The 12,436-nt window shown below is 38.2% G+C and overlaps 1 protein-coding gene across 2 annotated transcripts; it reads right to left on the bottom strand.

Annotated features, from left to right (window-relative positions):
• Positions 1-4,149: 4,149 nt before the first annotated feature.
• On the bottom strand, positions 4,150-11,911 carry LOC307044978 (B-cell linker protein). 2 transcript variants are annotated; one of them, XM_079690440.1, is made up of 19 exons: positions 11,876-11,911; positions 11,708-11,771; positions 9,481-9,506; positions 9,354-9,388; positions 9,210-9,247; positions 8,877-8,970; positions 8,726-8,790; positions 8,548-8,599; positions 8,376-8,447; positions 7,689-7,717; positions 6,968-7,026; positions 6,730-6,760; positions 6,502-6,538; positions 6,289-6,385; positions 6,079-6,110; positions 5,840-5,883; positions 5,691-5,759; positions 5,157-5,315; positions 4,150-5,010 (listed from the first exon to the last, which is right to left on the bottom strand). In XM_079690440.1, the coding sequence occupies exons 2-19, from the start codon at positions 11,714-11,716 to the stop codon at positions 4,894-4,896; spliced, it is 1,065 nt and encodes a 354-aa protein (XP_079546566.1). In that variant the 5' UTR covers positions 11,717-11,771; positions 11,876-11,911; the 3' UTR covers positions 4,150-4,893. The 2 variants fall into 2 exon arrangements, with proteins under 2 accessions (XP_079546566.1, XP_079546565.1); XM_079690439.1 differs by lacking the exon at positions 11,876-11,911 and having other exon boundaries at positions 11,708-11,864.
• Positions 11,912-12,436: the final 525 nt, after the last annotated feature.

Below are 12,436 nucleotides of genomic sequence, written 5' to 3'. Positions count from 1 at the left end.
ATCCACGCTGACTCATTGTAAGTGATGAGATCTCGTGAGTTCCCTGTGTCGTAAATTCCTTTATTTTCTATAAGCTGTCAATGCAGGATGTCGGATGTGCAGTGTGTACCCCTCCGCCGCAGCCCCTTCCCCCTTCCTGCCCACCAACTTCGAAATCAGGGCTCGTGACAAATCGCCCCACCTTTGCATGATTTTTTTAAAATTATACTCTAAGTAAATATCTGGTTTTGTTAAGGATGACGCAGCCTTTTCCCCCCCAAAGAGCTGAAACTGCATCTTGTTGAGGTATACAGACACTATCATCATCAGGTTGTGCACAGTTATAAAAATGCTATGTGGTCTCAAACATCACCTAATGCCCTTCAGATGCTATTTTGACAAACGTATGTTCTTACAAAATGTTGAATGCATAATAATAATAACAATAATTCATTACATTTTTAGTAGAGCGCTTTTCAAGGCCCTCAAAGTGCTCAATTACACATTACACATATTAGACATGTAACAGTTATTACTGTGGACAATACCCACAAGAGCAAATTAGGGTGAAGTGTCTTGCCCAAAGACACAACGTATAAGAGGACTTTGCATATAGGAAATGCAAAACAGAAAAATAATTTAGTGTTTTAAACTAATGTTATCATTTAGACCTGTCAGCTGTTTGCGGTTGGTCTGAAAAAGACATCCTTTTAAAATCCACAAATGCCTTTAGACCACTAATGTGAGTCAGTATTACACACAGGATGTGGACAGGATCTGACCAACACTACCGTTTTAACTTCCTCAGTTATTAAATGTCAGACTTTCTGCCCTATACAAAACGTTTAGTATGGCACAGCAGGATTAAATCACCTGGTATAGTATATAGATAGTTGATCCTATCAATACACAGAACGTTGTAAGATCTAAAGAAAAAATATGCATATTCCCAGTGTCTTTTTTAAATCTAATAAAGCAGTAAAATGATTGCAGTTATAATTCTATATGTTTTAATAAATGTTCTAACTCGGGGCTACCCGGTGGATTTAGCATGCTCGCTGTGTAATTGAAATGTCCTTTCAGGGATCTTTTACTGCATGCCATCCTGTCTCCTTTTCCCCATTCATTTCCTGTCACCCCTCTACTTGCATTACCTCATAATGGCTAAAATGCCTGAAAACTATGAAAATAAACCTAAGCTTGTGGGGAACTGAGTCTGAGTGAACAAATAAAAAAGATCCTTCTTACTTTAAAGAGTTTTTAGTCTAAATGTATGGTGAGATGCTACATAAATTATATTGCAAATCACACACATTTGTCTGGGTTTGGAATCCTGAGGATACATTTGTTTTTCATCCGAGCAGTAATCCTGTAACAGAGCTTCAACATGGCTTACACCAGGGCTATTCAATTACACATTCAGTTGGGCCAGATTTTATAACTACAAAATTCAGTTGGGCCAGACATTCAGCGGCCTGTAAAAAGCGGGTAGTGACACATTTTAAACCAACACATATCACTGCGATGAAAAACATGCAATTTTTATTCATTGTTCATCTAACAAAGGTAGGTCAAAAAGTGCATAAAAACACAACAAATTAGCATTAATTTAACAGAATCTGAAAAAAAGTGCACAGTTATAGCATTACATTTGTTTGCTTTAGAAGTCAAATATTCAGGTTATTTTTTTTTAACCAGGCACATCACAAAGTGCATTTACTGAATACAATAATAGCAGTCTTAATAAATGTCCTCACATACAAAAAAAACAGCTAAAGAGCTCCAATGCAACACAAAGAGGTAGTACTGTGGCAATACTATTTTTTCACTTTTCAAGTAATAACAAAAAAATCATACGTTTTGGTCACATTTGACCCAGACACATTACAAAGTGCATTTAAATGAATACAGAAAGAACTGTCAAACCCTTCAGTGCACAAACCCATAACCATGGATACGGGTAACTAACATATTAATGAATACTACACTACACGTCTACTATAGTAAACTAGGTGCTTACTATCACCTCATTTGGGATTTGTCATCGCTGACTTTCTCAATGGGAGAAGGGACATTTTTTGTTTTGAACAAGAGTAGTGATTTTTGGCTCATAGGATGTCCATGCAATCCTAAGACATTGGTGAAGAGTGCTGTCAGTCAGGGAGCAGCGAGTGCTACTTTTGATTGAGTTCATGTGTGAAAAGCTTGATTCACATGTGTATGTTGATCCAAACATACTGAGCACACAGATCGCTACTTTCTGAACGTTAGGGAACTGCTGTTTTTTGACATCACTCCAAAACTTCGCTGGCCCGTTAGTGCGCTTCATGTCAATAAGTTCCAGTGTATATTTCTCCTTGTCGATGCAGGGGACCACTTCCTTTGCTCAGGTGGATACGTCCCCCTCTATTGCAACAGTGAAGGGGTCTCTGGCAAAGCCCATCACCTCTGTGGGCAGAGCAAGTCCATCCAATCGACCGGCAAAGTTCTCTTTCAACCTCGCAATTAAATCTGTCATCACATCCGTGATTTGTGCCGGAGATGTGATATGTTTGGGGAGCGTCGGAAAATGCAGCATCCGACCCGTGCTCAAGTCGGTCGCGAAAAGGTCCAGCTTGACTTGGATCTGCTCCACAAGATCAATGACCGTTTTGTCTCTGTTTACGCTTCAGAGTTGAGAGAGACATGTTTTAGAGTTGCTATCGTAGGACCACCGTTACTAGCACCACTTGATGCACTTTCAAAAAACGTGCTGCGTTGTGGTTTGGTGGTTTCTATGCAACGCGGAGTGTTGCGTTCATGGTCTGTACTAGTGTAGGAATTTAGCTACGGGAGGCTGGGCCACTCGAGAGTTGGTTCTGGGCTGCATCTGGCCCGCGGGCCGCCAGTTGAATAGGCCTGGCTTACACCCACGTGCCAAATTACCCTGGCTCCAGGAAGTTATTTCGTACTCATTTACACACAGTGGCCTATGTAAATACAGCCAAATGCCGAACTCCCTCTACACTTTCAGCCTGTATTCAAATCTACCAGCTAATGTGATAAAAAAAAAAAACATAATATGCCCCTTCCTGTAAGTAATACCATGACTTCAGGCACATTACAGCCATCGTTTTTCCCTTACTTAGTTTTCCCAGTTAATGAGCCGATATCACTCTAAAACATATTTAAGATTTAACTCTGATATGTTTATAACGTTGCTGTTTACACTCTTTTAGTCAAATCATGCACACAGGACTCTGTTATCTGCTGGCAGGCCCTGGATTTATGTTCTGGCCACAGAGACGGTGGTTTCACCCTGACAGGAAGCAGGTGTTACCAACAATGTCTGGTCAGTGCCACTGGAAGGAAGAACACACACACATCACACCACACACACACACACACACACACGCACGCACGCAAGCACACACACACACACACACACACACACACACACACACACACACACACACACACACACACACAGCTCCTTGATTTTTTTGTTAAACCCACAAACCCTGCGCTCACCACACTGACCTTCAGTGACGCAGATTGACAGCAGTGGAGGTTTGAGTTTACTGAAAAGATTTCATCAAACATCAACCTTTTATTAAACACTAAATCTGTTATTTTATATAGCGTATTATTTGTGATATATTTCTCTATCTATCCATCTATCTATCTATCTATCTAATCCTGTACATGAGCCACACACATAACACAATCATCAGATAAAGACAATGTCTGGTCGGTGCCACTGGAAGGAAGAACACACACACATCACAACACACACACACACACACACACACACACACACACACACACACACACACACACACACACACACACACAGCTCCTTGATTTTTTGTTAAACCCACAAACCCGGCGCTCACCACACTGACCTTCAGTGACGCAGATTGACAGCAGTGGAGGTTTGAGTTTACTGAAAAGACTTCATCAAACATCAACCTTTTATTAAACACTAAATCTGTTATTTTATATAGCGTATTATTTGTGATATATTTCTCTATCTATCCATCTATCTATCTATATATCTATCTATCTAATCCTGTACATGAGCCACACACATAACACAATCATCAGATAAAGACAATGGTCCAGTTCAACTGGCTGCTACTGTAAAAACAGCGAAACGGTGGCCAAAGAAAGAAACAAAAACAAAGTAAAGCAGTTTCATTTTGTCTTTGTATTGAACAATATCTACAATATCACGTCCTAAAAGACAATTGTAATATATCAAACCATTTTAAAGCTATCAAACTAAACTTGGGGGAAAGACTCACAACAACTCTCTATTGCTGTAATAAAAATGTCTGATTAATGGTCACATTTATCTCAACAGTTCATCACACATGAGCACCGTCATAATGGAAATGAGCAGCAGGCACAAAGTGAAGAGTTAAGCTGCAACCTGGGAGGCAATGTGATGTGGTTTGGCATCTGTTACACAGCAGAAATATACTGTAATGCTAGAAAGAAGATTGAAATATACAGTAATATTACACTAACACCATTATCTTAAGGCGGAAACAAATAGTGAAATATGTTCCTTTTCACAAAAAAACTGTTAACAATGTCTAATTGTTGCTAAAGTTATGACAACACAATATCACTTTGCGAACCAACAGAAACTTTACTGTAAGGTTATGCTGTTCTTACATCATGCAGAAGCTGAGACTACTTTCTGGAGAAATGGTTGGTGAAATATGATATCTGCTAAGGCTCCAGTGCATTACAAGCTATTCCTATCTGTAAACAATATAAAGGAAACCATACGTTAGCTGACTGATTTCATAGAGTTAAACTTAATACACACATGTGATACACAGTGTACCTACAGAGACTTTCAAACGGTACAATGTTCATTATTTTTACCCTGAATACAACCTGACAGAAGCTCCTAGTGTGGTTTTAAGGGCGTTCAGCATGGGTTAAATAAGCTGTTTGCTTGGCCTGGCTCTTGCTGTCGATCAGAAGAAGCTGGTTATTCTTGTGATGAGAAATCATCTCGTCGAGGGAGTTGAATATCTGAGAGAGGGACAGCAAGATAAACGGAGAGATGTAATAAATGAAAAGATTAACATTCTTCCAGAACCCTGCTCTATTTTTTGCGTTCTACACTCTGTGTCTTCCTACAGCTCACTCTCCTTTCTTAAATATGAATTTGCCATCACCTCTTCATTCTTCTTGCCCTCTTTTCCAAGGGCATACCCTTGTGTCTCCCCCATGGAGCGGATGGGAACGTTGTACACCTTTTGCTGGTAGAGCACAGCGAGGGTGTACGGCTGCCGGATGCCCTTAGCTGAGCTGTGTCGGATAAGAAAGGCACCATCCTACAATGAGGACAAAGAGAAGGGGAAATCCAAGCAAGATTTACACATCACAGTGCAGGATGGATAAAGAATTCAGGGTGATGTAAAAACATTTTTCATATTTTCCAAAGTAAGTGGTTGAATTGGGAAATAATTCACCTTCACAGAGGCCCTGAAGGTGTGTGACTCACTTTTATTTGAGCGTCAGCAAAAACATGCACATGAACACGTAGCAAATTTCCCCAATATCTGAGCAACACCCTTGCCTTAAGCCTTTCTGTTAGCTCAGCTGAACAAAAAGTTTGTTTGAAATGACGAATTAACTCCAATCATTATTCCCTGAAACCACTAAATGGAAAAAAACACATTTTACCTCCACATTCAATTCAACTTTACCTTGTTGACCCTCAGTAAGAGCTCCTCGGCTTTCTTTCTGTTGCAATCTCCAGCAAACCATTCTTTGTCCTGTAACATCACATGGTCAACAATAATAAATCCTTCCTCACTATTTTGTATTTGATTTTCTGCGTGCATAGATAACTTACCTCATTCCCAGACTGTTTGGTCGCCCTCATGCCACCAGAGGAGACTTCAAATAGACAGACAACATGTTATGTGTTTTCGCAGGTTTAGTAAATCCATATTCCCAAACATGTTTAAATAGATGTAAAGTATAGTCCATGCGCCGTTTGGAATTCTTCAAATATATATGCAGACCACAAATGATCACAGTCATTTCTAAGGATTTAAAAAACACTATTTAATAAACAAAAATGTAGCTTACCCACAGGCTTAGTGTCTGGCATTGGTGCAAGGCTAGAATAAAGACCATACATCTCATGTTAAACATTGAATTGAATAATGATGGATGTGTACACTTTCAGGTGGGATCATCTGCAGAAACAAGCTGGAAATCTATGTAAATCACTGCCATTTAATGTTCAACTCGTGTTTCTTATGGCTTAGAAATGACTTTGTAGTTTTCACCTCTTACCTGGGTTTGCGTTCCTTCGGGTGGGCTAGCAGAGGGGGCTTCACACTGGTGGGGGGTAAAGGGAGTTTGGTAGGAAATGTGCCCCGTCTTGCTTCAACTGGAGGAGTTATAGAGACAAGATATGTTCATCGCTGTCATAATGATAACAATTATTTATTTGGATGTAGTTTGTACTGATTAGTGTTTCACAATTATAAAATTGTTGGTCTTTACCTGTACTTGAGTCATTTAAGGACGGCAGGAACGGATTCTGAAAGAAGGGAAATAAAAAGTTTCTGCTGTGTCATACAGATGAGTTTCATTTCCTACCTAGGAAATTGAAAAAGAGTATGAATAAAAACGTCTATTTCTGATTCAGCCTCTATTTTGACATTCTTTATTTAAATAGGGACAGAGCTTAGCATAAGGAAATTATAACAACTGAGAAGAATAGACACTCACAGAATGAGCTCTGGGAACCGGTGGCTTCCACCTGCAAATAGAGAGGACGTTCATTTTCATGGCATGTTTAGTACTAGGAAGTTACTGTGTGTTGCCACTAACATTATCTGCTATATTTGCATGTTACTGTAAAACACAGCAGCATTACTGTCTGGTGTGACAGGTAGTATGGAGCCATGCAGACAGATTGTATCATTGGTCGGTACAAATTATCAGAATATGCTTTGAGTGCACTGACATGGGTATGGGAGAAGGTATGAGTTCAGCCGGTTCTAAATACAGCTCCTCATTGTCGCCCTGAAACACAGAATGACAAATTCATAAAACATAGCAGTGTATTCCTCTATACACATGGAGTAATGTGTTGGGTAATCATTCCTGTTGAAGCCCAGTGATAAACCATACACAGTTCATGCAGATAACTGAAGTCAGGCTTGTGACAATATCTGAATCATTTGAAGGTATACGTGGCTGTTAACAGTCAAGGCCATTCTTACCCATTATACCAAAACAAATCTGATACCATGGCCTTTTGCTGCCTTCTCCTTATGTATTGATTGATTGATTGATTGATTGATTGATTGATTGATTGATTGATTGATTGATTGATTGATTGAAAAGTTTATTAACAGCTTGTATATTGGGTACAGTACAGTACAGCTCAAAACATACAATTGTTAAGGGGATGCAGACCAGAGAAAGACTTTCGTCTTGTTTACATCAGGGTCACCCATTTCCAATTCATCATATCATTTAAGACATACAAGACATATTTGACATACAGATGGCTTATTTACAATTTACATACAGGTGTTTTTTTACATACAAATGGCTTACTTACAAATTTCATTTTAGATTTTGTTCTAATACATCCTAACCGGACATTTAAGACATACCAAGTCTACAGATATACAGTTAGTAACATGTTTTAGACAGGGTTGATGAATATCGTATATTACCTGTTCTTCATTTGGATCCAGATACACATCTGAAATGCAGAAAGAAATTATTGGAGATTTATCTGTGATTCAGTCATTAACTAATTACATTATAAATATAACACTTTTTAAGTCAAAAGCAAAACATCTCACACAGTTTGCTCATGACCTTTGACCTTAAGTTTTGCACAATTGGGCAAAGCCAGAGGATATAAAAATAATCCACTATTGGGATGACACAAAGTTCCCCATCTTGTAAATATACTGATTTTGGCAACATTTTCCATTCTTCTTTCAGATCCGTTTGCCAATAAAGCCTAGTCTCAGAGTGCAGTTCAGCAATACAACAGCAGGTGGCACCCTCTTCTTTGTTTCAGTCACAGCTGCAATCTCCTCTTACCCAGTTTTCTTATTATATTTGATCACAAACAAACAACCGGTTGCTGCTGGAAACATTCAACATTGATTGTGCAGCAGAAAGATTTTCCTTGGACAGATGGATGAACAGATACAGGAAATGCAAAGTCTTTCATAGAGTGGGTTGACTGTTTTTGTAGCTAGCACATGACTAATAACAAACAAATAATGTATTTATGTGGTTGTCATACCACCTGATTGATATATACCCTCCTCTCAGTCAACATACATTTACAGACTGATAAAGAATTTCTATGAAAGGCTTTGTGTGTGTAGAAGTGGTCGTAGCACCTTCGTCAATGGGGTCTGGAGGAGGCCCCTTATTCTTTCTTCCAGGCTTGTCATTTCTGTCTACCTCCGGTGCTGAAAACATAGGTTAGAGAAATGAAGAGAGGTGGGTTATGAATTGAATAAAGCACCACTATGTTTGTGAACAGCAAAATAATAAAGATGAAAGACTAACGTTTCTCGGTTTTGGGATCATGGAAGAAATCCTCAGTGCGTTGTTGAGGTTTCTGGATGACAGAACATTATTCTAATTAAAAGAAATGCTGAGTATTTTTAGAAGGCTTGATGGATGCAGAGACACACAGAAACAGACTTCCAGGACACTGAGGTGTTCTTACTGAAGGTGTGCCTACCCTGGGTGGAGGAGCAGCCTTCCTTTGTGGAGTAGGAGGAGGAGGCGGAGGAGACGATGTCCTCTCTGCAAAGAGTAACAGAATTTAAACATACCTTTCTGTTCTTGTTGAGACCCTAACCCTATCTGCTTTATTGAGTCAATGTGTTTACCCAGATAAACATTCTCCTCCACTTGTGTCTGTGGGACCTTCGCAGGCGAAAGCTCACACGGAGGCACTTCATACGTGTCACCATCTTCATCATCCTGCCATTAGAAAATACAGTGGTGCCTTTTCACAAATACTCATCAATAATACTGAGAATATAAAGTATAAAGTTTAGTCATATTAAACTGTAGCATTTTACTGTATCCCTCTACAGAAAGAAGCAACAGTGCTTAAGATAAATGTCATAACTGTAGCATACGAATGATGAAACATGTTTAATAAAGCAGCACCCCTTCATATTTGCATACATTCAGAAGCTTGATGTCTTTCTACTCACAAACTCATCCTGCGGCCAACCAAACCCTGCACTGTCATCTGTGAAAAAACACATTCAACTTAAAGAAAAAGTCCACAGTGAGGAAACAAAGACAGAAGGAACCCAAACTATTCCCCTTTATTTGTCGGTGTGGTCAAATCTCACCTTCCCTTTTGGGTGGAGCTGGAGGTGCACTGTGTCTGAGGGAGAGAGGACAGGGGAGATGCTGCAGTCATTTTATTTCATAAACAGCAACAATACTGAGTTTTTTACAAACGACCACAATACTTACCGGTTCTTCATTTTTCCAAAAAAGCTCTGAAAATAGAGAAATCGCAGATGAGTATCCAAAGGAAATAAACTTCACTACTGGCTGGTAGTATTGACTTTAGTTATAAATCAGCTTCATCATCCTGACTCAGACGCTGCTCTTTGGGGAAGATCCACATCATGGACAATGGAGATTTATTTAGTAAGCAAGATCATTTAGTACAGTAAAAACAACCAGAATACAAGGTAACACATACTGTATGTACAGTATGTACAGTAGTACAAGTCCAAAATGTTTCTGTTATGTGCACACCATTGTACCTATAACAAGGCTAGGTGTTAGTGAAATAAATATAATATTGTTAATTTCTTAGGTTATTATATATTTTAAAGGTGGTAATGGACAGTATGCATATTCTAAAAATATCTATGTAAAGCCTCCTTAGAAAAAGTGTAGAATTTAAATGCTGGTTAAATGCAATTTAGTGGAACAAAACCATGTTGTTTCTCAAATTAATATCACATCAATCAATTACAAGCAAGTTTAAAGGTGTTTTTAAATTAGTTTTAAAGTGTGCAGTTTTGGTATATGAACTGTAATGTATGTATTATTTGTGAATCTCATCCTTAGGATTGTATCTCTGTGACTTTAAGCTACTGTTTAATCACAATGGCTGTTTTGAAGCAGAGATTAATGAACATCATCAGTAAAAACACAGAAGAGTTAATCTGCAGGTGAGTGGCTGAGGCTGGCAGGGGGAGGAGGAGATAAATATGTCAGGTGAAATCAGGAAGTAGAGGGATATATTTTGTTTTCCCACAGTGCCAGGCATCTTTAGAGGAAGTGTTGGTTACAGGTGGTCAGAGCGAAGGTGACCGACTGCAGAGTTTCTAATTCTTACACATTGGTTCATAAAATGTTAGATAACAGCGTCCTAATATTGATAAATGAGGAGCAGCTGACAGGTGATACAAAGGACAAAGATAACTACTGTATTTACAGACTTTTTCTCTCACAGTACATTCATTAAAAAAACATCTGCATTTAAATGGGTCAAGTTGCTGTGACAATGACTGCTTTGTGTCCAGCTACTTCTCTCTGATGAGCCTCCCTAAGTTTCAGAGAAAAGTTATATCAGGGTCCGAGGAGGAAAAAGGAAAAGTCCTGTAACCATGAAGTGAATTATGATGCAAACAAGGACAAGACACACTGAACGTTATTCAAATGTTTTACTGTTCAGATAGAAATAGTGTATCCATATTATATTTAATGGGGAAATACTTTGATCACCACGTTTTCTCTGCCTTTTCCACTTTTGGAAATTTAGTGTGTTTTATCGGCAATTGTTGTTTTATTAAACACTGCTGTAGTTAGAAACTATTATTTACAATGATATCCATTTACTGTTCCAAACATCTAGATGAGCAAACATTATCAGACATATTCTTTATGTGAAATTAAATAAAGCATGTCTGTGACTCACTGGAGTCTCTACAAGGACGCCTGAGAAGTTTGACAACATTTGCACGAGTTACAAGAATTGAATCTATTAAAAAAGATCACCACCAGTCTGACTTAATGTTTTGCTGTCAGTACATTTTTCCGAGAAAAGCTCAACTCAACTCAAGTTATTACATTTCAAATAATAATTGAGTTCAAATATTAAAATCAGATATGAAGATTGGGATTATGAGTGCAAATATGTAGAAGTGAAACTATTTGAAAATTGTTAGATTTCCAAAACTTGATAGATTTTCAGAAAAGAATGGATTGGATTTATACCTGATGTAAATAAGACAAACCTTATCTGCATCTGTATTAATTCTGTTTAAATGTTGTCATCAAATTTACACTAAACCATGGATAATACAAATGTAATAAATTCAACTTAGTCAACCAAGGAACTGATTTTATGGAGTGAACAAACATAAAACAGCGTTAAACAAACTTGTTTGAACTCTTATCTATAAAGAAAAGCACAATGCCGATACCTGTATGTGTGTTTACCTTCATACTTCCAAACAATCTAAACTGTTAACAGTGATGCTGTCATTATAACATTTACCTTATTCAGAATTCCCTGAGATAACAACCTGAAATATAAGTTACTTCATGAAAGGTTTACAGAGAACTCATTTACAAAAACCTAAAACTGTGCCATCGACAACACTGACCACTTCCTTATCACTCTGCTCAACGTTATCAGGATGTAAACCAACTTTTGACCAAAAAGAAAACAGTACTTTACCATTGTCATGATTTGGGGTTGAGTCTTGCAGCTCAAGTCATGTGGATATGTCTTTGTTACGGCCCTTGGATGCAAATGGTTGGAAGATTGAGAGTGAACGATACAGAGAGAATGTGAAGAGGAGCTCTAACTGATCTCATTTGCATTTCCTGAGTGAGGCTGCCTCACCTGTTGCTCTGCCTTTAAATAAACTTCCGACTCACGCAGCTCCATGGCTCCACATTTCCCTAAACTGGTCTTGGCCATATAACAAACTCAGTTATATATCTGGGTTTTTTGCAACTGCTAAATAAAATCTCCTTTGTATTCTATCTGCAAACAAAAAGTGGAAATTAATTATTAACTCCTGATACACACACGCTATTAAGCTTGGCAAGTAAGCTACTGTCATTGATACAAGGTTAAAATACACAACGAATACAGTGGAGGTGGGGAACAAAGCACCCACAGAGTAAAACCAAAATGAGTCATGTCCATGTTTCTCTAATCTTTCGATATGTTGCTGATTCATATTATGCTGCTTTTGGATACAGTTTTTTATAATGGGAAACATGTTTTTTTTTATCTCTGGTAAGGTTATGTTTTAACAATAAGCATATCTTTGCAATTACAACATCACTATCATTTTTTACAAAAAAAGTTTGGACTTTATTTCCAAGATGCTGAAAATATCATCAGTCATCTCAGGAATGTGCTTTAGGAAACTATTTTATTCCAAAGGTTAAGGCC

Source organism: Notothenia rossii, assembly GCF_949606895.1.
Source record: "Notothenia rossii genome assembly, chromosome: 6".
NCBI classification, from domain to species: Eukaryota; Metazoa; Chordata; class Actinopteri; order Perciformes; family Nototheniidae; genus Notothenia; species Notothenia rossii.
The sequence above is the reverse complement of the archived record's forward strand: the minus strand, read 5'-3'. Positions and strand labels throughout refer to the sequence as shown.

Coding starts and splice junctions, on each gene's coding strand:
- LOC307044978 (XM_079690440.1), bottom strand. Junction 6,539..6,729: donor CGGTTCCCAGAGCTCATTCT/GTGAGTGTCTAT, acceptor CCCTTCTTTCAG/AATCCGTTCCTGCCGTCCTT. Junction 6,111..6,288: donor CCGAAGGAACGCAAACCCAG/GTAAGAGGTGAA, acceptor TCTTTATTCTAG/CCTTGCACCAATGCCAGACA.